Source organism: Telmatherina bonti (assembly GCF_933228915.1).
Source record: "Telmatherina bonti genome assembly, chromosome: 13".
NCBI classification, from domain to species: Eukaryota; Metazoa; Chordata; class Actinopteri; order Atheriniformes; family Telmatherinidae; genus Telmatherina; species Telmatherina bonti.
This window is the reverse complement of record NC_136611.1, coordinates 22710071-22732429: the sequence shown is the minus strand read 5'-3', so window position 1 is coordinate 22732429 and position 22359 is coordinate 22710071. Positions and strand designations below refer to the sequence as shown.

The following is a 22359-nucleotide window of genomic DNA, read 5'->3' as shown; positions in this document are numbered from 1 at the left end:
GATGAAGCGTCGGGTGTTCTCCTGAGGGATCTCCTCCCAAACCTGGTCTAAAGAATCAGCCAACTCCTGGACAGTCTGTGGTGCAGCTTGGCGTTGGTGGATGGAGCAAGACATGATGTCCTAGATGTGCTCAATTGTTCAGTCCATAACATCAATGCCTTTGTGTTGCAGGACTGCTGACAGACTCCAGCCACATGAGGTCTAGCATTGTCTTGCATTAGGTGGAACCCAGGGCCAACCACAACAGAATATGGTCCCACAAGAGGTCTGAGGATCTAATCTCCGTACCAAATGGCAGTCAGGCTACATCTGGCGAGCACATGGAGGGGTGTGCAGCCCTCAAACGAAATGCCACACCATACCATTACTGACCCAATGCCAAACCGGTCATGCTAGAGGTTGTTGAAAGCATCAGAACGTTCTCCACAGCGTTTCCAGACTCTGTCACGTCTCTCACATGTGCTCAGTGTGACCCTGCTTTCGTCTATGAAGAGTACAGGGCGCCAGTGGCGAATTTGCCAATCTTGGTGTTCTCTGGCAAATGCCAAACGTCCTGCACGGTGTTGGGCTGCAAGCAAAGCCCCCACCTGTGGACGCCGGGTCCTCATACCCCCCTCATGGAGCCTGTTTCTGACTGTTTGAACAGACACATGCACATTTGTGGCCTGCTGGAGCTCATTTTGCAGGACTCTGGCAGTGCTCCTCCTGTTCTTCCTTGCACAAAGAAGGAGGTAGCGAACCTGCTACTGGGTTGTTGCCCTCCCACGGCCTCCTCCACATCTCCTGAAGTACTGGCCTGTCTCCTGGTAGAGCATCCAAGCTCTGGACACTACACTGACAGACACAGCAAACCTTCTTGCCCACATTGATGTGCCATCCTGGATGAGCTGCACTACCTGAGCCACTTGTGTGGGTTGTAGACTCCGTCTCATGCTACCACAAGAGTGAAAGCACCGTCAGCATTCAAAAGTGACCAAAACAGTTTTTTGTTTGTTTGGTTGTTCTGTTTTCGTTTTTGACAGTGGCAATTTAATCAAAGCATTGTGCCCAATTTAGGATTTGTGTGGTCACCCATCATTATGTCCCCCTACAGGAGCAACAGAAAATAGCCTTAGTCATATGGTTGAGTCCCTGGACTGTTGGCTGTTCAGTAACACAGAGACAGACTCCAATTCCACAGACACTTTTATGCTTTAGGATAGATGCTGAAGGGTGGAGTTTGGAGTCTTGAAGGTCCAAGCTTCACTCAATGTTTCAGCTAAGGCAAAGGAACTATTTATATTTAGATACCAGCAGAAAATCAATCCCTGGAATAAAACTACTGCAGAACTTCTTACCAAAATATTTTAAGACTTTCATATCAGAGCATAAGTAATTGTGGTTTTAAATTGTGGTGTTTGATTTTCCTAAATTGTTGAAATCAGATTTTCGGCACAACACAGGTGTGGAAAAGAATACAAGCAAAAAGAAATATAAAAACCTTAGAGCAGGGAATGGCAACTAAATTTGGCCTGGTACCAAATTTCTATGACCAATTGAATGTTGGGCCAAGTTTACATCTCTATCAGCTAATTTAAAAAAAAAAAAAAAAAAATATATATATATATATATATATATATATATATTATTTTATTTTATTTATTTTTTTTTTTTTTTTTAAGAAGGTGACTATTTATGATTTTAAATAATAAATACGTATCTGATTAAGTATCATCTTATCTGGTTTTCTGATTACTTTTCTGATTATTACTAAAGTAATAATCATTTTAGGAACATTTGTTTTTATGGTGTAATAACTTTGTGTGACACCATCGCTTGTTGCTTTTAGTCTTTTTATTCATATATTTTCATTGATACAAAAATAATCCGAAATGAAAAATGATAAAACATGTTACTCTTAAAGACCTGATCTGACTGTGATTATAAGGCAGCTGCTATAACACCATGCTCACAAGAGCATTCAGCAAAAACAAAACCAGATATTTTCTTCATATCTTTTGTCTTTTTGCACCTAAAGCAACATTTCTTTGAGGAATTAGTGAATTGTTATCTTGCCTTCTCTATATGGAAAATTCTAGCAGAAACAGCTGTATTTATTGACATCTTCTCTGAACCAAGCTCGGGAGGCAGCAATTACTCCTGGGTGAAGTAGGGCTGGCCGATAATCACATTTTAATCTCAATTATGATCTGGGTTTTCAACGATCATAAAAAAAAGGGGATCTGGTTATTTTTCTCTTTGCAGTTTCCTCTCCTGCTGTCTTCAGTTGCTAATCAAGCGTCACTGGCGTTGAAGCACTGTGCTGTAAACTCCTCCCACAGCCGCTTTGGTTTTATTCAGCCACTGTTGCCTGGCGAGTTTCTCACTAAATCTGGCGACTTTTTTTTGTTAAAAGCGACTAGCAACAAATCTAGCAACTTTTACTGGTTATTAGAGACTTTTCTGGTGTTTTGGCAACCAACTTAAAGGCACATATTGTTCTGCAGTTACTGTAACGACCTCCGGCTGCAGGTCCATGTAGAATAACTGCAGTAGGTTGTGGAAGTTAAAGTGGAACTATTATGTGCATTTCAGGCGAATATATTTTTATTTCTGAGACCAGAAGGGCTGGGATTGATCGAGTTATTGTCACAAATCGCTTTATTTACTTCAGATCGACCGTATCCGTCGGCTGTCAGATCAGCCTGCAGGCAAAACGAGTGGATTGAGACTCTTCCGCATTAAGCCCCGCCTCCAGCCACTGCACTACATCGAGAGCGCGCACCGCAACTGCTTTTGCCGTCATTGTAACATCTCATAAACAGAAGGATTAGGCTAATATAAACTCAATAAAAAAACAAAATACAATGTCAACACATAGCATACAGCCCTACGTGTTCGAACCAGAATCAGACCCTGAAAACGAAGTGGAAAACAGCAACCCGCAGCAACGAATGCAGCAGAATGTCTCTCTTTGGTAAACTCACCAGCCATCATTTGAAATAACTTTATCCAACGTTTTCCACCCACCTGATGTATTTGTACATTCCGTTGTTAACCAGTAGAAGATAACCAATCACCGAACCTTATCCCCCTGGACGTCACAAGGATTTCAAAGTAGAAAAAAACTCTCTAAAACGATGCGCTTTTCGTCGCCATGGAAACCGAACGGAGAGCGTGCTGGAACTCAAACTCGAACTCAAACATGCGTTTAGGTGATAAAAAACAGTGCCGTTCACATGTCTGATGAGGATTCAACACTGTAAAAAGCTCAGAAAACTTGAAATACCATAATAGCACCCCTTTAACTACAATGTAGTTTATACCATTGTCAGTGAGAACTGGTTGCATTATTTTCGTACACATAGTTCGGCAAGTTAAGTCACTGTAATACCCCTCTGTTACAGGGCATTACCATAGCAACGCGTTAATCAGCTGGTTTAAATCAGCTGTCTTTTAACAGGTGAATGAGAAAGATGTGCTGTAGCCTGACAGTGGTTGTTTGACATAAAATGTACATCGAGGCCACCATAAAATACTTCCTATATAAGCGGTAAAAGCGGATTAAACAACTTGGAACCATGCACTAGACGGTTATAATGTGCGACATGGAGTCGAAAACACCACGACGCGCAGCGTTGTTTATAAATACTGGATAATTGTGTTAAATAATCGAGATTTCAATTTCAGTCAAAATAATCGAGATTATAATTTTTGCCATAATCGAGCAGCCTTAGGGTGAAGCACCAACTAGCTCAGTGTTAGCTGCCTTCTCAGAAATAGGCTGTAACTGGAACGGTGTCTGGTGTTTATTGCGAAAGCTTGTAGCTAAATGTTCACTTCTAAACAGGAAGTTTCTCACAGCAATCTTTCTGACGCAGCTGATGAGCTGTGTGTCTCTCTCCTCTTTCTAGAGCAGTGTTTCTCATTTCCAGTCCTGAGGCCCCCTGCCATGCCTGTTTTAGTCATGATCCTCCTCCAAAGCACATGAGTCAGATTATTGAACTTCCTCATCAAATTCTTTGGAGCCTGTTAACAAGCCCTTTATTTCATTCAGGTGTGTCAAAGTAGGGTTGGCTATAAAACATGCTGGGCAGGGGGGCCTGAGGACCGGAATTGAGAAACACTGCTCTAGATCAACAGTTCTTAAAGGTGCCATGATGTTCTTTGAACACAGGGCAGATGTTTCTCTGACAAATAACTCTTACAATCAGTTTTTATCAATATAATCTACCGGGCCAGATATTATTGGAGGCCTGCCACTTTTGGCCCGTGGGCTACCAGTTGCCAACCACTGGCTTAGAGCGAACAATTTAAGGTTATCTGTGTCATGGGAGAGTGAAAGAGCATGTGAGATGGAAAGTTCGAGAGGTTTAAGAGTCAGATAAAGAGATTAAAAGGTGAATGAGAAAATGGGAAAGTAGTCAGACAAGAAAGAGAATAAGGATGTGAACATCTTGCAGAGATAGAGAGAAAAGAGCAGCCAGAGAAAGAGAGAGGTTCCCTCTGGATGGGGAGATTGTAACATCACATTTGAGATTCCCTTATGGGACATCCACAGATGGCACACACTCCCTGTGCATGCAGGAAGAGGAAGCCTTGCTAGTATGGAAAGCATACAAGAGAAGAATGAGATGAGTGGAGCAAAGAAAAATGCAGTTTTCCCCCAGAGGTGAAGTGGGAATTTTCTGCTAGCACAAACAGTATGTAGTCAGATTGCTGAGAAGGAAGAGTAAAAGATAGCAGAGCATAACTTAAAAAAAGGATTCTAGATACAGTAAGTCTTGTATTAGACAAAATGGTGGTAAGATCAAAAGCATGGCCAGAATTCTGATAGGTTTGTTTGTAAAATCAAGGTGTAATAAGACCTTAGTGATGTTCATGATTTGACTCAGTAAGAAAGTTTGATTTTATTCATTTTAAAAGGAGCTCAGTCACACTTGTGACAACAAAAGACTTTTTTAAGATTAAAGGTGTTTCTTTAACTGCTTAGCTAAGTGTATAATATTTACATATTTTGTCACTTCTCAAAATATTAGAACTGTTCAGGACTGATAGTGTTAATTGCCACAGAATATTACTTTGGGAAATGCTTGTTTTAACACATGTCCTACCACAATTTATGCCTATTGACTGGAACCATCAATCCCATCATTGGACTGATCGCCAAAATGGACACTAAGTTTCCCCTTTATTGTAAGAAATAACTTTGATAGTAACATTATGTAAATTAGGATACCTATCAGAAAGAAATATGAAAAGTGCCATAAACCAAAGTAACCTAAGTGGTAGCGCATTATATTACAACTCAAAGCCTTGGGGGTCATAAAAAAAGGCTCAGATCACAGGTCAGATGTTTCTGTGATCCGGGACATAACTGCTCACTGTCACAGCCATAAATACAGAAAGAAACTTTAACTGCTGTAAAATATGAGGAAGTCTTCTCCATTTGTGGCACATAAAGTGTATATATGCATGGCTGTTCTTGTACATTGATAACATGCGCTTCGATGGTATGTCAAGGATGGAGGTTTTGTTAGGTGGAGGCAAAGGCAGCAGGGTTAGGGAGGGATTTAATATGCTACTTTAGCATGAAGCGTGCAGAATCACACCAGCCTGCATTACACAGGGGGGAGGGGCTGCTATAAAAAGTGGAATCATATCACTTAGCAGCTGAGTGCAGATAAAGCTGTGTTTGAACTGGGAGGCATAAATTATACATTGTAAACAAAGCACTGGGAGACCCCGGCTCGTTTAAATTATGGCAGGGGGTAGTTTTTCTCCTTGCCTTTCTTCCCAGCTTACACTTTTGTTTCTGTTTCTTGTGATGATGCCCCAGTCCTGCTAACTTTTTCAGAACATCTTCCCTTTTCTATAAAATTTCCCTTAACATCCACTTCAAATACATATGTGATCAATCACTTCCTTTGATTTCTGTTTAAAGGCTCGAGATGAGCCATTTTCTCCAGATTTTTCACTTATCAGTATTTACTGATAATGCTCAAACCTTCATTACAGTCTGAAGTCCATTTTGCCTAGCTACTGTAAGCCCTACATAGTGAACTTCATGTGATGTCATCAATGCGTTCTTCTTAACCATCTCAAGTTGGGCCTTTGTTGGTTTATACATACATACTTATATATATATATATATATATGTGTGTGTGTGTATATATATATATATATATATATATATATATATATATATAAAGATATATATATATATATATATGTGTGTGTGTGTGTGTGTATATATATATATATATATATATATATATATATATATATGTGTGTGTGTGTATATATATATATATATATATATATATATATATATGTGTGTGTGTATATATATATATACTCAGCCTAGGCAGAGTAGTTGAACACCAATCCACTGAGCTTTCAACACGGAGTGCATCGTCAGTAGACAAGTTGTTAAGATAAAAAATCTCTATTATTTGATAGATGGTGCGTACCGAACCAAGAGCACTGTATTGGTTCAATACAGATGCATGTATTGTTGCACCGTAACATATATACATATATATATATATATACATACATATATATATATATATATATATATATATATATATATATATATATATATATATATATATATATATATATATATATATATACACAATGCTCAAAAAACTAAAGGTAACACTTAAACAACACAATGCAACTCCAAGTCAACCACACTTCTGTAAAATCGAACTGTCCACTTAGGAAGCAACACTGATTGATAATCAATTTCACATGCTGTTCTGCAATTGAAATAGACAACAGGTGGAAATTATAGGCGACTTGCTAGACACACCCAATAAAGGAGTGGTTCTGCAGGTGGTGACCACAGACCACTTCTCAGTTCCGATGCTTTCTGGGTTGTGCAGCTCATCTAGGATGGCACATCAGTGCGAGCTGTGGCAAGAAGGTTTGCTGTGTCTGTCAACGTAGTGTCTAGAGCTTGGAGGCTCTACCAGGAGACAGGCCAGTACATCAGGAGATGTGGAGGAGACTGTGGGAGAGCAACAACCCAGTAGCAGGACCACTACCTCCTTCTTTGTGCAAGGAGGAACAGGAGAAGCACTGCAAATTGAGCTCCAGCAGGCCACAAATGTGCATGTGTCTTTTTAAACAGTCAGAAACAGGCTCCATGAGGGTGGTATGAGGGCCCGACATCCACAGGTGGGGGCTGTGCATTTGGCATTTGCCAGAGAACACCAAGATTGGCAAATTCACCACTGGCACCCTGTGCTCTTCACAGATGAAAGCAGGTTCACACTGAGCACATGTGACAGACATGACAGAGTCAGGAGACGCCATGGAGAATGTTCTGCTGCCTGCAACATCCTGCAGCCGGTTGGGCAGTGGGTCAGTAATGGTGTGGAGTGGAATTTCTTTGGAAGGCCACACAGCCCTCCATGTGCTCGCCAGAGGAAGTTTAACTATCATTAGGTACCGAGATGAGGTCCTCAGACCCCTTGTGAGACCATATGCTGGTGCGGTTGCCCTGGGTTCCTCCTACTGCAAGACAATGCTAGACCTCATGTGGCTGGAGTGTGTCAGATGATCCTGCAACACGAAGGCATTGATGTTATGGACTGGCCTGCCCATTCCCCAGACCTGAATCCATTGAGCACATATGGGACATCATGTCTCGCTCCATCCACCACCGCCAAGTTGCACCACAGACTTTCCAGGAGTTGGGGAATGCTTTAGTCCAAGTTTCGGAGGAGATCCCTCTGGGGAACATCCGCCACCTCAACAGGAGCATGCCCAGGTGTTTTAAGGAGGTCATAAAGGCACACAGAGGCCACAAACACTGCTGTGCCTCATTTTGACTTGTTGAAAGGACATTACATCAAAGTTGGATTAGCCTGTAGTGTGTTTTTCCACTTTAATTTTGAGTATAACTCCAAATACAGACCTCTATGGGTAGATACATTTGATTTCCACTGAATTTTTTTTTTGTGATTTTGTTGCCATCATATTTAACGATGTAAAGAACAAAGTATTTATTTAATTCATTCAGACCTACAACATGTAACTTTAGTGTTCCCTTTATTTTTGTGAGCAGTGTGTGTGTATATATATATATATATATATATATATATATATATATATGTCTATATATATATATGTCTATATATATATATATATATATATATATATATATATATATATATATATATATATATATATGTCTATATATATATATATATATATATATATATATATATATATATATATATATATATATATATATATATGTCTATATATATATATATATATATATATATATATGTATATATAGACATATATATATATATATATATATATATAGACATATATATATATATATATAGACATATATATATATATATGTCTATATATATATATATATATATATATATATATATATATGTCTATAAATATATATATATATATATATATATGTCTATAAATATATATTTATATATATATACACACATATATATATATATATATATGTATATATATATATGTCTATATATATATATATATAGACATATATATATATATATATATATATATATATATATATATATAGACATATATATATATATATATATATATGTCTATATATATATATTTATTGATATATATATATATATATATATATATATATATATATATATGTGTGTGTGTGTGTGTGTGTATAAATGTATATCTCTCTCTCCCTCTATATGTGTATATATATATATATATATACATATATATATATGTATATATATATATATATATATATATATATATATATGTATATGTCTATAAATATATATATATATATATATATATATATATATATATATATATATATATATATATATATATATATATATATATATAGAGGGAGAGAGAGATATACATTTATACACACACACACACAGTACCATTTATTTTTATGGTGCCTTCGTCCCATCTGACAAATTCAAGGTCATTGATCAGTTTATTCTGTTAGTCATCAACTGCCTAGCACCGTCTCTCTCCTTTCTCCAGTCAATACTTAGGGATTGAGAATGGGTGCCTCACCTGACCTGCCCTCCTTCAGTCTGTGTCAGTCCTGTCTGATATAACACACGTACATCACACTGTAGAATTTGCACCCGCACTGAAAATGAATGACTCTGAACCTATTGTACTGATGACTGATGCTGTCAGATAAATGTCTTGATTTCTGTTGAATATCTTGGTAGTTTGTATGTGCCTGTGCCAGTGTCAATGTAGAAGAAGTAGGTCATTTGACGATGACCTATTATCTGTTTAACTTACACATTTAGATATAGAACATATTGTGCTCAGACAAGGAAACACCAATCAAAGGGTGAAATCTTTTTCACAATTGTCTGTTAATGCAATCCAGACAGTCTCAGAAAGCAGTACCAGCTATGGACCACTTTGTGGTTTTTTTCTTATATTTTAGTGTTTTCAGCATAGCTGTGAATAACCACTAGTGTCCCTTTTCTGTCTTTTTCCAGTTAACTTATTCAAGTGCAAGGCATCTGTTCTTAAGCATCCATAAAAGTACTGATTAACAGCAAAATTATTCTTGAATAAAGATGCTATGCACATTAAATGTATTCTAATCAACTAATAGAACAACCAGCCTGACGTTTCATTGAATTTGAAACTATATGTAAGTTCTGTTATCTGGCAAACATACAATGTGCTGTCTGTTTTTTAAATATCCTTTAATACCTTTTTAAATAATCTAATTGAGGTTTTTTTTTTTTTCATCGTTGTGAACTGTCTCCACAACACGTACACATATCTAAAGTTAACACACGATCACACTTCAGGTCTTATGTGGAAGAAGGCTGTCTGGGAAAGTGATAGCAAGAGAAAAGAAGCTCTGGAGAGTGAGTTATCTTTTTAGATGTCATTGTGGGGCGCCTCCTTTTTCTCCCTCTCTTTCCCTCTATCATTTTCCTCTTTCTTCTCTTCTCTCTGTCTCCCTGTCTTTCTTGTTCCCACTTGCTCTCTCAAATCATGCTCGCCTCTAGTGGTATTCAGACAGTCCAAGGACAAAGTAGAGATATGCTTAGAGCAATGGACTGTCCGTCAGTTTTTGTTTATGTGTGTGTACGTGCATGCATCTGTTGAGTCTTTGAAGCTGTTTCCTCTTGTCCTAACAGATTGGAGTCTCGTCCCTCTCCGTTTAACCCCCTGATGCTACATCACATGCTCACACACAAACAGAACACACTTATCAGACTGCTGTGGACACACTTTACAACACATTCCAAGATTTAAGATTCACCTAGAGCTCCATGCACAGCTTGCTGTTGTCAAGGTCATGCCCTTGTGTGTTAGGACTGCTATAATTACTTCATATTTATTGACTTATCAAGGTGAATATAATGGCATTAAATAGTTAATTTCCATAAAGATATGTGACATATGTGTGGAGTTTTCTTTATTATTCTCCCATCTAAGCAACACCAAGCAAATAGTGAGGTATTTTACGAAGTCATGCAATGTGTCAGTGTGGCCTTGCCTTTTCTGACTGAACCAGTTTGAAGTACATGGCCTCTGGGTCTGCGACCCTGAAAGAGACATCCACATGTGCACACACCTACACACAAAAAATCAGCCAGATGAATGACCTACTTGCTTCATTCTCTACACACACACACACACATACACACTAACAAAGAAATCCATCCCGGAGACAGACTTCTCGCTCTGTGTGTTTGATGCCGCTGCTACACTCTTTGAGACAAACAGGGGAAATCCTCCTTGTCTTGCCTTGTCCATCACTGGCCATCTCACTATCCCAAGGCATGTGTCTGACTGCAAACCCTCCCCCACCCTCCCCGGCAAGGCTCCAAAAAACTAAGCGATTTCACCAACACCCCTACACATACACATGCACAGGCCCCTTGGCTCCAGTCGGGTTCCCCTGACGCAGTTGACACACTCAGACAGGAAGTTTAAGGAGAGGTTTGTGGCAGTTTACTTCTGTCAGAACACTTCAGGTTTGACCCTCTATTGACCAGGCAGTTTCCTTCTCCTCCATCTCTCCATAAACAACGACATCCCTGTGACTGAAAGCATGCTGGCTCGCCAAGTGTAATAACATCACTCATGTTTTGATGTGAGGCGGGATGTCTACGTGAGTTACAGAGTCTGTGTGGCAAGAGAAACCTGATGTGTTTCCTTCTGAGTTTTTCTCTGATTGCAAGAATGGCAGATCTTTGTCAAAGAGGAAACCATGTTAACCTGTCACCTTACCGGTATTCTCCACCCATTATTTATCCACTGTGTGTCATAACACACACACACCCCAACTTTGCGCACACAGATACTCATATTGCAAGGCTGTCTGTTGATCTTGCTAAGTGTGTGTTAGATCTATTAGCACATTCCCAGATTGGACCAGGGCCTTCTTATCTGTGGTGACCCATTAATTACACTTTGTTCCATTAAGTGATCTATTTCAGACCTGCCCCACCCTCTCACCCACTCTTTGCTATCTCCACCTCTGGCCTGCACCTCCCCCACCTACTCTCAAGTGTAGTCTTTTCATTCTCCCAAACACAGACTGTCTTCCATTCTCTGTATGTGTTACAGCACATAGAATCACAAGGTCATGTTACAAGTAGCTCCATACTTGCATCGCAGGTCTTTGTATGTTTATCTATTTAAGACAAATATTACAAGTAAGACTTTGAGTCAATCACTAGTCGAGCAACTTAATATTAAACTTTAATCACTAGACTCCAGATCTAGAGCAGTGTAGCTATCGTACAGTCTTGAAGTTTCTATGATCCCCTACTAAAAGTGTCTTTGAGAACAAATATTTCCTTTGTGTTGGTGTGGTGATTACCTTACCTGATATGACGACTATGAAAAACTCCTGATGTGACAAGGATGTACACGTTTATCTGCTTTATCTTACTTGTGTCATTACAGATTTTCAATTTTATATTGTCTGCTTTTACATATATGTTAATTCATCAAGGTTTTACTCGTGCCATTTAAACTGCTGCTGACTGACTATGGAGTGTTCTGCTTAAGTGAAACTTAGGTTTTTTACATCTCATTTAATGCAAAAAACAGATAAATGTGTGTACTGAGTGCAAATAAAACTAGCAGCTGTACTGCGTTGATAATTTTTACATTTATGTATATTCCACCTTATGGCTATATAGCAGACCTCAATCAAGCCATTTTAATTTGTTTTGTCAATGATTGTGAGCATTTTGAAGTCAGAATCTTTAATGCCAAAGTTATTCATATATCCCCATGGACAAGAATCTTTTTAAAAATTCCTGGATCTAGGCAGTTCTCCAGATCATTCCAAAATATAATCACTTGGTTTTTATTTGCATTTTGAGATTTCCTGAAAATCCAATGTGCTGTGATATAAGCATTTAAAGTAAGAAGACAGCAATAAGGGTTTCCATCCTTTGACTTTTTCTGAATGTAGCCTGTTTTCTTACAGGTGTTAGGGCCCTCCCTTGCCCCGTTCAACTCCTCCAGCTCTTTTGTGACTGATGTGTGTACGTCTGATATTGTAAAAAGTGTGTGCATTTTTCTTTGCTAGGTATTCTCGTGGTTGTGCAAAGGTTGTGCACAAATGTGTGCATTTGTCTGTGAGGTAGACCTCATTGTGCTGAAGTGGAGCAGAGAACATATGTTTATGGGAATGACGAGTGACTGTAGAGTAGCGAAGAGTTGTAGTGAGTGTGCAATTTGGCCTGGATTTGGCTGAAATAGACTAGAGTGTTTCTGTGAGTGTATGTGTGTGTGTTGCTCTGTGTGTATGCTCTGTCTCCATTCCATCTTGTCCATCTCATGTTTAGCAAGGTTGTCTGTCCTGACCTTTGCTCAGGTATCATTATATGTGTGTTCTTATGCTTATGTGAGTGCACATATATGCATGCGTGTAGTGCCTTCGCTAATGCACAGTCTTTGTGGGGGCCTCCCTTTTCATCCATGCTGCTTTGAGTCACATTGTGCCTGGGCATAGAAACAAAAGCTCTCTATTGCTCCTCAATAGGCTAAAAACAAAACCGTGTCAGGCGAGCTAGCAGCCCCCAAGTGTTTGCCATTTAAGTCTCAACCAATAGTGGTGCAGATGGAACAAAAGGCCTGGACAGGGAATGAGGCCTACGTTGTTTACAGTGTTAATGTGCGGGGGGTAATCCCAACAAGGCCCATCCAAAAATATACATGTGTATGCACTCTCCATCATTTCATCAATTTTTATGTTTCTTTTTGTCACATACACTTTACACATATTATGGATCAACAGGTACATGTAACATTAACTCCAGAAATTTGGCTAATTTTGTCATGTGCATTTGTCGATTGAAGTATAAATGTTTTAATTTTCTAATGCAAAAGATATTTTTGTACTTCTGTATCTTAAATTTTTTTTATGAGGGAACCCCCATCTCACACTAAAATCTGGGAAGCTTCATTATTTTGATTTTAATTAGTTAAGACATTTAATATGATTGCTGTCAAAATGGTTTTTCTTTAAAGTGGACAACACAACTCCTTATCCTAAAATAATGAACATTTATCATTTCATAAACATTTCCAATCAATACCATTTAAAAGAAATCTTTTTCTAACAGAAAATGGAGAAGAGGATGTCTTTAAACTCTGCCATGCGTGTCTAATATTTTAGAGGTTATTTTAAAACACATAAATGTAACTGTGGAGCAAGTAAAAATGGGAATAAACAACAAATGAAATAAACATTTAAAAGAAAGGTTGCTCTGCAGATTAATGGGTTGGACGACAAGCATGCTCTTCTAGCTGGTATCAAATAGCCTGCATAGTCCTTGGACCAGGGTTATCTTGTTAATACTCTGCTCCAAGTCTGTAAACGTGAGGCTCTTTTATGATGGCCAAGGCCACTCTTTCACGCTAAAATAAAAAAGCACTCAGTCCAGTCTTGTTGTCTGGGAAGGGAAGTTGCAAGTAGAGAAAGATAGATGAAGGAATTTAACTGAATGAGACAGAGGCAGAAATAAGTACACACAAGTTTCACCCTCCATGGAACATTATATTGAATGTAAAGTAGCTTCGGCTGGATGATGATTTAAACCAGTTAATGTGATATTCTCCTGTCTCTGGGCTAGCACTTGTTTTGTTTCTCTTGTTTGTATTTTATTCTAAGTACCTACAGAGTCCTCTCAGCAGCCCCTGTAGCTACTGATTCAGGTTCCTCATCTCTGGATGTTTAATGAGTTCTGCCTTGTTTTCGTCTAACAACAACACACAATAATAAGCAAAGTAATTAAAGCAGTATGAGAGAGATGTGGGGGGTAGACCCCACTTACCAGCAAGCATTAAAATGAATTTTATTGAAGATGAAACAATGGTGTTTTTTGTTTGATAATATACTTTTTTTATGTGGTGTGATTTATGTTTGTCCCTCATATTCCTGTACACCACTAAACCTATTAGGGTTTGGTACCATGCTCATTTTATTTGAAATAAAGATGTATAATTTAGCAAAGACAAATTCTGATTAAATCTGTTTTCCCTGTGGGGTTTTGAATGTCCTCACCCTGAGTGGTGATTGAGGATTGCTTGTAGGATTAATTAATTTTTTGACTGACAACAACACCTCCATGTTTTGTTGCAGAGGCCAAAGTTGCTCCGGCAGTGTGGCTGACCACCTGCCACCTGCCGGTGCTCTCTTTGACCTCATCTCCAGTGGCATCATGTCATGTCCCCTTTAACAGACAGCCATGTGGGACAAAATGACATTCTTGACCTTTACGCATGTCCGCAAGCAAGGTGACAACACCCATAACTGACTGCATATGTGTGGGCATTGCATTTGGACAAGCGGACATCTAGGCGCTGACACACGGCATGTGCACATACTCTTGAGCACGCCAAGATCATCTAATATAAGAGAGCGTCAGGGGCAGAAATCCGATCATATGACAGCCAGGATACAGATAGCGATTCTCCACCGCTGATGCATGCAACAGATAGTTTCCACAAACAGCAGCCCAGTTAAGGTTACAGCCAGCCAAAACCCGCACCACATTGCAGTGCTCTGACATCAAGATAAAACAAAATCCTAGGTTTCTCCTAATTGGAAATTGTTAAGATTATTGTGTTTGTGTATTTTTTAAAATTTTTTATTTTTTCCCTTTTTTTTAATTTGTTTATTTTTTTCAGGAGTGGGGGGGTAAAGTAAACTAACCAACTAATTTCAATGACAAATTGATTTTCATATATATTGGGCTTTATTGTCTGTATTATGCATCAAACCAAGCCAAGCCAACTTTATTTATAAAGCACTGTATGACAGCCACTGCTAACAAAGTGCTAAACATAACATAATGAACATATTAAAACAGAAAACAATAAAACTGTACAGTTTAAAAACATAAAATATAAAAACAATTAAATAAATAAATATTAAAAGCAAACTCATTCTGGGTAAAATGCCAATGAAAATAGATGGGTCTTAAGAAGGGATTTAAAACTGGACAGTCATTGTATCGCTTTTGATATCCTTCTTTAATTGAAGTTTATTAAATATTTAACCCGAATGTCAGTATACTTTATTAAGTAAAGCATGCATACTTTATTAAGTAAAGCACTCATAAGTGTTTAAAGAAATTCAGTTCACATGAAGAAAAGTATCATCACTTATATTTCCCTTGCCTAAAAGTGCTCTTAATAATTTGAATATGTATTTATAATATAACTGAAGCAGAGATATGGCCCCTTCACATCACTGTAATTACGAATAAAGAAAAAAAAGAGTTTGATTCAAATAAAATAGGCCATTTGTACACAAGCAATTAATGTGCGGCTTTAAATAATGTAGCCCAGATGGAACCTAATTATAGTCGGCATGCTTTGATTTGTGCCTCCTGACGGAGTTTCACTTGGGGCGTCACTTTGGCTTTTCAGTCACCTAGCGTTTGTTTTGAAATTTGTGACAATCACAGCCGATTACCATTTGTAACAGCATGCAGCGTTTGGTGCAGAGGGAAGAAAGCATGGCCCATAGCTATGCATAGTTTCCTTGTTTCCAGCTCAAAACTGCTCTTCTGTTCCTTTACTTCACTGAACACAGATGATTTTTAAAAAAAAGTGTGCATGTGTGTGTTTGTGTGTTTGAAGCAGCTGACTATGAAAATATGTACTAGTGCGTTCCATTTGTGAGCAGAGACTCACATGATGAAGGTGTTTGTGTGTGTCATCATATTGTGGAAGTAGAGTCAGAGGGAGATCAAACAGTCAGTCAATTACCTTGAGAGGGCTCCAGTGGCTGTGACAGAGAGGAGGAGGCTAAATATCCGGGATCAAATACTCTTCTCAGTCTGTCACATAATGAGGCAGCCTTTCCCGGCTCAGACAACACACACAGAATGGTCAAACACAGGCCACCGGTCAGGCTCTGCTTTGAATCTTGGACATGACCTCAGCCGGGAGCACATGAGGGATCTTTTAATACAAACCTTGTTACCAGCTCTTTCCTGCCTATACAGTTAGACATCTTTTATGCAACTCATTCTTTATGATAAATAAAACTGTTTCTGTAAATGTTCCTATAACCCAATAATGATTACAATTCATTATGAAAATGAATCGATTTTTTTCTCTGTATTATTTTAAGACAATGTCCCTGGTGGTGTTTAACTCTGTCATCAATATTGCATTTTGAGTAAGAGAGGGAATTTTTGCTTTTTTAGGTTGAGTTGCCATAAACCTGGTGAAAGTAAAGTGCATCTTCATTCTTACATAATGGTTGGAAGAAATCACACAGTATACAGAGCTTACTTTAATTTAAAAGTTTATCACGTAAATACAAGATAAAACTTTTGGCTTGTCACAAAAACTTTGTCCATTACATGTTTTTACACCAATTTATTACACCTTTACACATTTACTCATGTGCCAAAACTGAGGTTAAAGTTGTACTTATTGGCTGTTTATGGGCACTCTTTACACACAAAGATACAGCCCGATGACACCTCATTGATCTCCTCATCATTTAAAGTTATTACTTTGATTTATGACATAGCTGACGCAATTCCTTTCCTGCTTTCTCTGCCAGCTCATTGTGCTTTCTCCTCTAAATCAGAAGACATCTCAGTTTTGACAACATCCATTAGCTTCTGCACACTTCAGCCATTAAAGGAAGAGTGGATGGAAGTTGTTAAAGTCTGTATAAGAGCAGGTTTATGTCTGCTTCTGAGTCTTGTCTGGGGGTATATCAAAGGACCCCCACCAACCCCCTTCATACAGATGGGTGGAGCTTAACAGCCGAGTCATTGGAGGGACACAGGCTCATCTGCATATTGGCACAGAGACACCCCCATGGTGACCCTCAACTGCGATGGGATAGGGTGGAGAGGCTGGCGGCGTTCCGGGGAGTTCACCACCAGTTCAGGGTGAACGAGAGAGCGCTGCGCATTGATTGCCTCTGCAGGAGAAGGAAAAAAGGACAAAACAGAAGTAAAAATACCACTGAAGAAAAGACCAACAAGAGAACGGAAATAGGGGAGGTGAAAAAAGTTCACATTGCCTCAAATTGGATATAAATGATTGATAAGAGGTGTGTGAGGGCTGTGTCTTTGTTTGCAGGGATAGGTGTTATGATGGGTCCGACACAGGTAGCAGAGTCACTGAAAATGCTGAGTTATTGACTGCCGTGATTGCTGGGCCAGTAAATTTGACCCAAGGCACTCGCTGCCATCTGCTTGCTATATAACGTGCGATGCAGTATCTTATCTCACAGTGATCGAGAACCCTTGTACATGCTCGTGCACACAAATTACACACGCGCAAAGCACACCTCCAGCTACTGAACCCAAATTTCCTTTCAGACTAGAACCTCAAACTTGCCCCAAGTCTTAAAGTTCCACACACAAACACACACTCATGCACACACACAGTGTCCATTAATGCATCCAGACAGGGGTCAATCTAATAAACATGGGGTCAGTGCAGCGGTCATCAGAGGCCTGCCTGTTGTGAGAGAGCCTTTAAGGTGCTTCCTAATTGTATCCCTGCGGCCTCCTCATCTAGCATTTTATTGCAGATGCAATGTACACAGAGGAGAATGCAGGAAGGATGGAGCTGACGTAAAGAAGTCTGTCTAAATGTCCTACTAACTTGACTCCTCCAGGTTTGGTATCAGTCCTGCCCTGTTAGCGATCTGTTCAGAAGCAGCCCAGCTGAGTTGAAATACTGTTAATCTGTATCACTTTTTAAAATCCACCCAAGATAATGGTACCGATAAAATAAAACCAGGGTTAAATGAAAGAGTATTAGTTGTGCAAATAAAGATTTAGAATAACAAAAAATCATCATCAGAACCAAGCTCATATTCATTCAACCCTCTTTGCCTAAACAGATGTCTTAAGATCTGCCTTTCAATGGATGAAAGTCCTAATATTATCTCACAGCCAGCTTGTTTTACCCTCTGGGGAACAAGAGGGCGCCTCAATATGGCTTTTCACATCCAGTTATTCTTGTGTTGCTAAGCACCCAAACTGCTAGCTGGTGGCAGCAGAGGCAAGCCATTATCTGTTAGCTTTGTGCGGTTAGTGAGCATGAGCAAAAAACACGATCTAGTCTCTTCATCGTTGCTCCAGTGCAGCACCAAGCTGCTTTTCAGTAGGACATGCTGCCATTGAGTTTACAAGTTATCCAACTCAATATCTGTCCCATGATACCCTAACCTGAGCAACCTGAGGCACATGTACCAGATTTCAAGTGTGACCCCAACTCGGGAACTTGCTAACCTGGAGGAGGTCAGAAAGAAACCCAGCACTGTAGCCTCCCCCCTCCACAAGCAGACCACCTGATATGTTGGCTAGTTACTTCTCTCCAGCTTCCGTCTTCCCTTTCCTCAATCAGTCCTTAAGAATGAATGACTACCGCTCCACTGGTTTCACTTAGTGCACCCATTGTGCATATCTCTGGTTTTGTTGGAAGGACCTCTTTCCATCTCCATGGTCGTGGCAGTGGTGTTGATTATCAAGTATCCACTTGGATAACATATTGAAGACTTCCCTTTGGACTAACAGGTCATAGGCTGCCATAGTTCTCACACATAAAGCTTTCTTTTGCATATCAATAAGAAGTTTGTTGTGGAACGTGGAAGCCTTATAAGACTTGCTGTCTGTAATGATGCTCTTTTATTTTCCTCATTTGTGTTTCCAAAGTGTACATAAGATACAGAGCAATGTCTTTAATAATGTTAGAATATCAGTCTTGCATTTTCTTTGCCTCCAGCATTAAGCAGATGTCTGTGCTTTTTTGTCTTCATGTACTGCAGGCACAGAGAGGCATGAGTTGACATCCTGGATGAGTTTCAATTCCATCTTCAGGTTCTTCAGTGAGATGCTGGAGGCAAGACAAGACGAGAAGGCGGAGGAGACCTCCAACACTGTCACCACACGTAGTAGTTCCCTAAAAAACAAACATCAAGATTTATAAAGAGCCATCAATACCAACTTGGAACAAGAGGGGGTTTTTTGCAGACAGATGAGGAAGTTTTAGATGTGGGACTGAAAGGAAGTTTTCTCTCTGCTGTTTTCTTTTTTTTTTCCGTTTGGCTTCTTCCTTTGTAATCACTCACCAGTTTTCCTTCCTCACTCTTTTCCCCGAGTGTCATTTCTCGCCTCTAGCCTTTTGTGGCTTTGCACTCATCGTCTCTTGCTAGAGACAAGAGTACAGGGTCACCATGTATACATCACAATAACGCTTTGCATTACTTCTAGTTGAGTGCAACTGTCAAAGCAATATGGGCCTGAGTGTTAGCGCTTCCCGTGGGCAGTGGCAAGGCTGCGGGTACAGGCCACAGCAGTAGAGATTAAGGCTGACAAGCGCTGTGCACAATGCACTGTGGTGCACCTCTAATTGTCCTGACATCAGCCTGAACTGAGCTAATGCCCCGCCTGCCCTCCAGCCTGCACCGCTCAGTCTTTCCTCCTGGTCCTAAAGCCTGGACTGCTTACCCTCATATTAGCTCGTGTGATAAATCCAACTAATCTTCTGTCATTTCCATCTGGTTTCTGCCCATGTTAACTTTTTTCTTTCATACACACATGACTATGTTTTATAAGAGTAAACACTCATCACTGATGACAATTTGTTTTATTTGTTTTAACAAATGGATTTTTTTATTATTATTATTAATGATTGTTTTATTCTGTCTCCTTCACACAGTCAGCGGTCAAGCTTGACTTTCTCATCCCGAATTTTGTAAAATATGATTTTCTCTCTTTTTCTCATTTATGCGATATTCTTTTTCAGGACATTTGAGAAATCCCCCACACTTTAGCTTTAAGTTAGATCGGAAGGCAGTGTTTGCAACTTCTTGTTTTTAATAAGCCAGTCCCTTACAAAACGAGTGAGGGTTTAGTTTGCTATGGGTTTATTTTGCAAAGGTGCATTGACAATTTCTTTGTTTATTTTAGATATGGCCCCCAGTACTATACCCTTAGAATTTATGTCTGTGGGTGATTGAATGTGATTGAGCAAATAAAACAAGCACAACCTGTTCTGATTATGAAAAATTCTGGACACTGAGCATATTGAAAATCACTTAAATTGAAGCATAAAAAAATTAGTTTGAGCGTTATCTAATTTTAACTGGAGCCAGAAGTCAGCTCAGAACACTCATAAAACCCCAATATGTAGCCTCACACATGGCAGAAAATCCTGGATTTCAATATTATTCTAAGCCAGAATGATTTTCCCTAAGATGCTGAAATGTAACCTATCCTTTTTTCTTTTCTATCCATCAAAGTGCTTTTCATATGTAGTTAAAAGTGAAAATGTCGGCTCAGCTGCGCATAGTCTGACTGTGTGATACAAACATGATACATTTTTTTCCATAAGTTTCTTTTATAAACTAATCAAGGCTTAATGGAATACATTTCTAATGTGTCATGACGTTAGTAAAAATTCAGACGGCATACTAAATATTATAATACCTTTGACACATTCTGTTATATACTTTACTCCTTTTTTTTTTTTTAGCATTGTTAATTTTTTGTCTGTGAAACCCTGCCTCTTTTGCTTTCTGTGTCTGGTTTAAGGCTTTTGTGGATTATCTTTCTGCAATAATGAGACAAGTGTGACGGGTGGTTGCAGGCCTAATATCTTTTTAATTTGATTCAGGTCCCTCCACGTTCCAGTAAAGAAGTTGGCTTATTATTTGATTTGATGAGTTTTATTTGAAGCTATCATTTCTCACCTTTGTGCTTTTCAGCTACTATCAGTTCTTTTTTTCTCTCTCTAGAATTTGTATATTGTTGCCTTAGGAATAAACAAGTCTCTGATCACTGTTTTTAATATCCAACAAGCCATATGTGAACAGAGCTAGAGATGTAAGAGCAGCCTAAATCCAAAGCACAATCTGAAAATTAGAGGACAATTTTTGCTAATTGCTTTTACATGGTTTTTTTTTTTTGTTTTTGTTTTTGTTTTTTGCTGATTATTTGTTGTATTACAGTGAAAATGACACTTTTCTGTTTTTAGTTCTTTTTTTCTGTTAAAAGAACTGAAATGATCCTGTCATGTAACATTTTTCATAGATTTCCATTTTCATCCTTAATCTTTTTTTTAATGTTCATCTCCAGGTAAAATTATTTCAACGTCTCTACGCCAAAGCAACACAGCAATGACCCTTCTCTGACATGATTTTATTTTTTGCCATTAACCCATTAAAGCAAAAGTGAACAAAACAAACTGTATCTTTAATGTACAACTTTTTCAAACTTTTTTTGTGCCATTTATTATGTTAATAATCAATTAAACATTTTTTTAAAGTCTGAAACGTGCTCGGTGAGATGAGAAAAGTGGAGCAGGCAGTGTAAAATAAGCTGCCATTGTCTGCAACTACAATATGAAATACAACCACGGAAGATAACATTCATTCGCGACAACGGGTGTTAAATGTCTTTTGTCAGGTCTTTGAACCGCTAAAACAACTTATTTCACAAATATTCTAATGCTAAAAAGATGGCATTGAAAAAAACTTCTAAAACTTTTTGACTTTAGATATAAAGCGCCAAAGCGTGTGTAAATGAAAACAAACTAACACCCTTTTTTTTTTTTTTTTTTTTTTTTTTTTTAGCGGCGGGGTGGGGGGGGGGGGGGGGGGGGGGGGGGGGTTGGCGGGACATTAGTTTAGGCAAATTGCAGTCCCTTTAACTCAGTAAGGTTTTACGGCATCGTTTGTTTTCACACGGTGAAACCGATAAGGTCATTAAACGCCCCCTCAATAAATCTTGAGAAAACTTTTCTGTAAAACCCGAACAAGAAGTGGAACCAGGTTCCTCCTCGGACAGTGTCAGGCCCACATTACAGAGAAGCGTTAGTCACGCG

The 22359-nt window shown here is 38.8% G+C and overlaps 1 protein-coding gene across 1 annotated transcript in view; it reads left to right on the top strand.

The window, feature by feature from the left end:
• arb2a (ARB2 cotranscriptional regulator A) overlaps window positions 1–21639 on the top strand; it is a 157442-nt gene extending 135803 nt beyond the window's left edge. Inside the window, exon 11 of the mRNA XM_079251959.1 lies at window positions 19301–21639. Coding sequence (XP_079108085.1) covers window positions 19301–19461 — 161 coding nt within the window. The 3' untranslated portion in view covers window positions 19462–21639. The remainder of the gene's footprint in view (window positions 1–19300) is intronic.
• The last annotated feature ends 720 nt before the right edge of the window (window positions 21640–22359 follow it).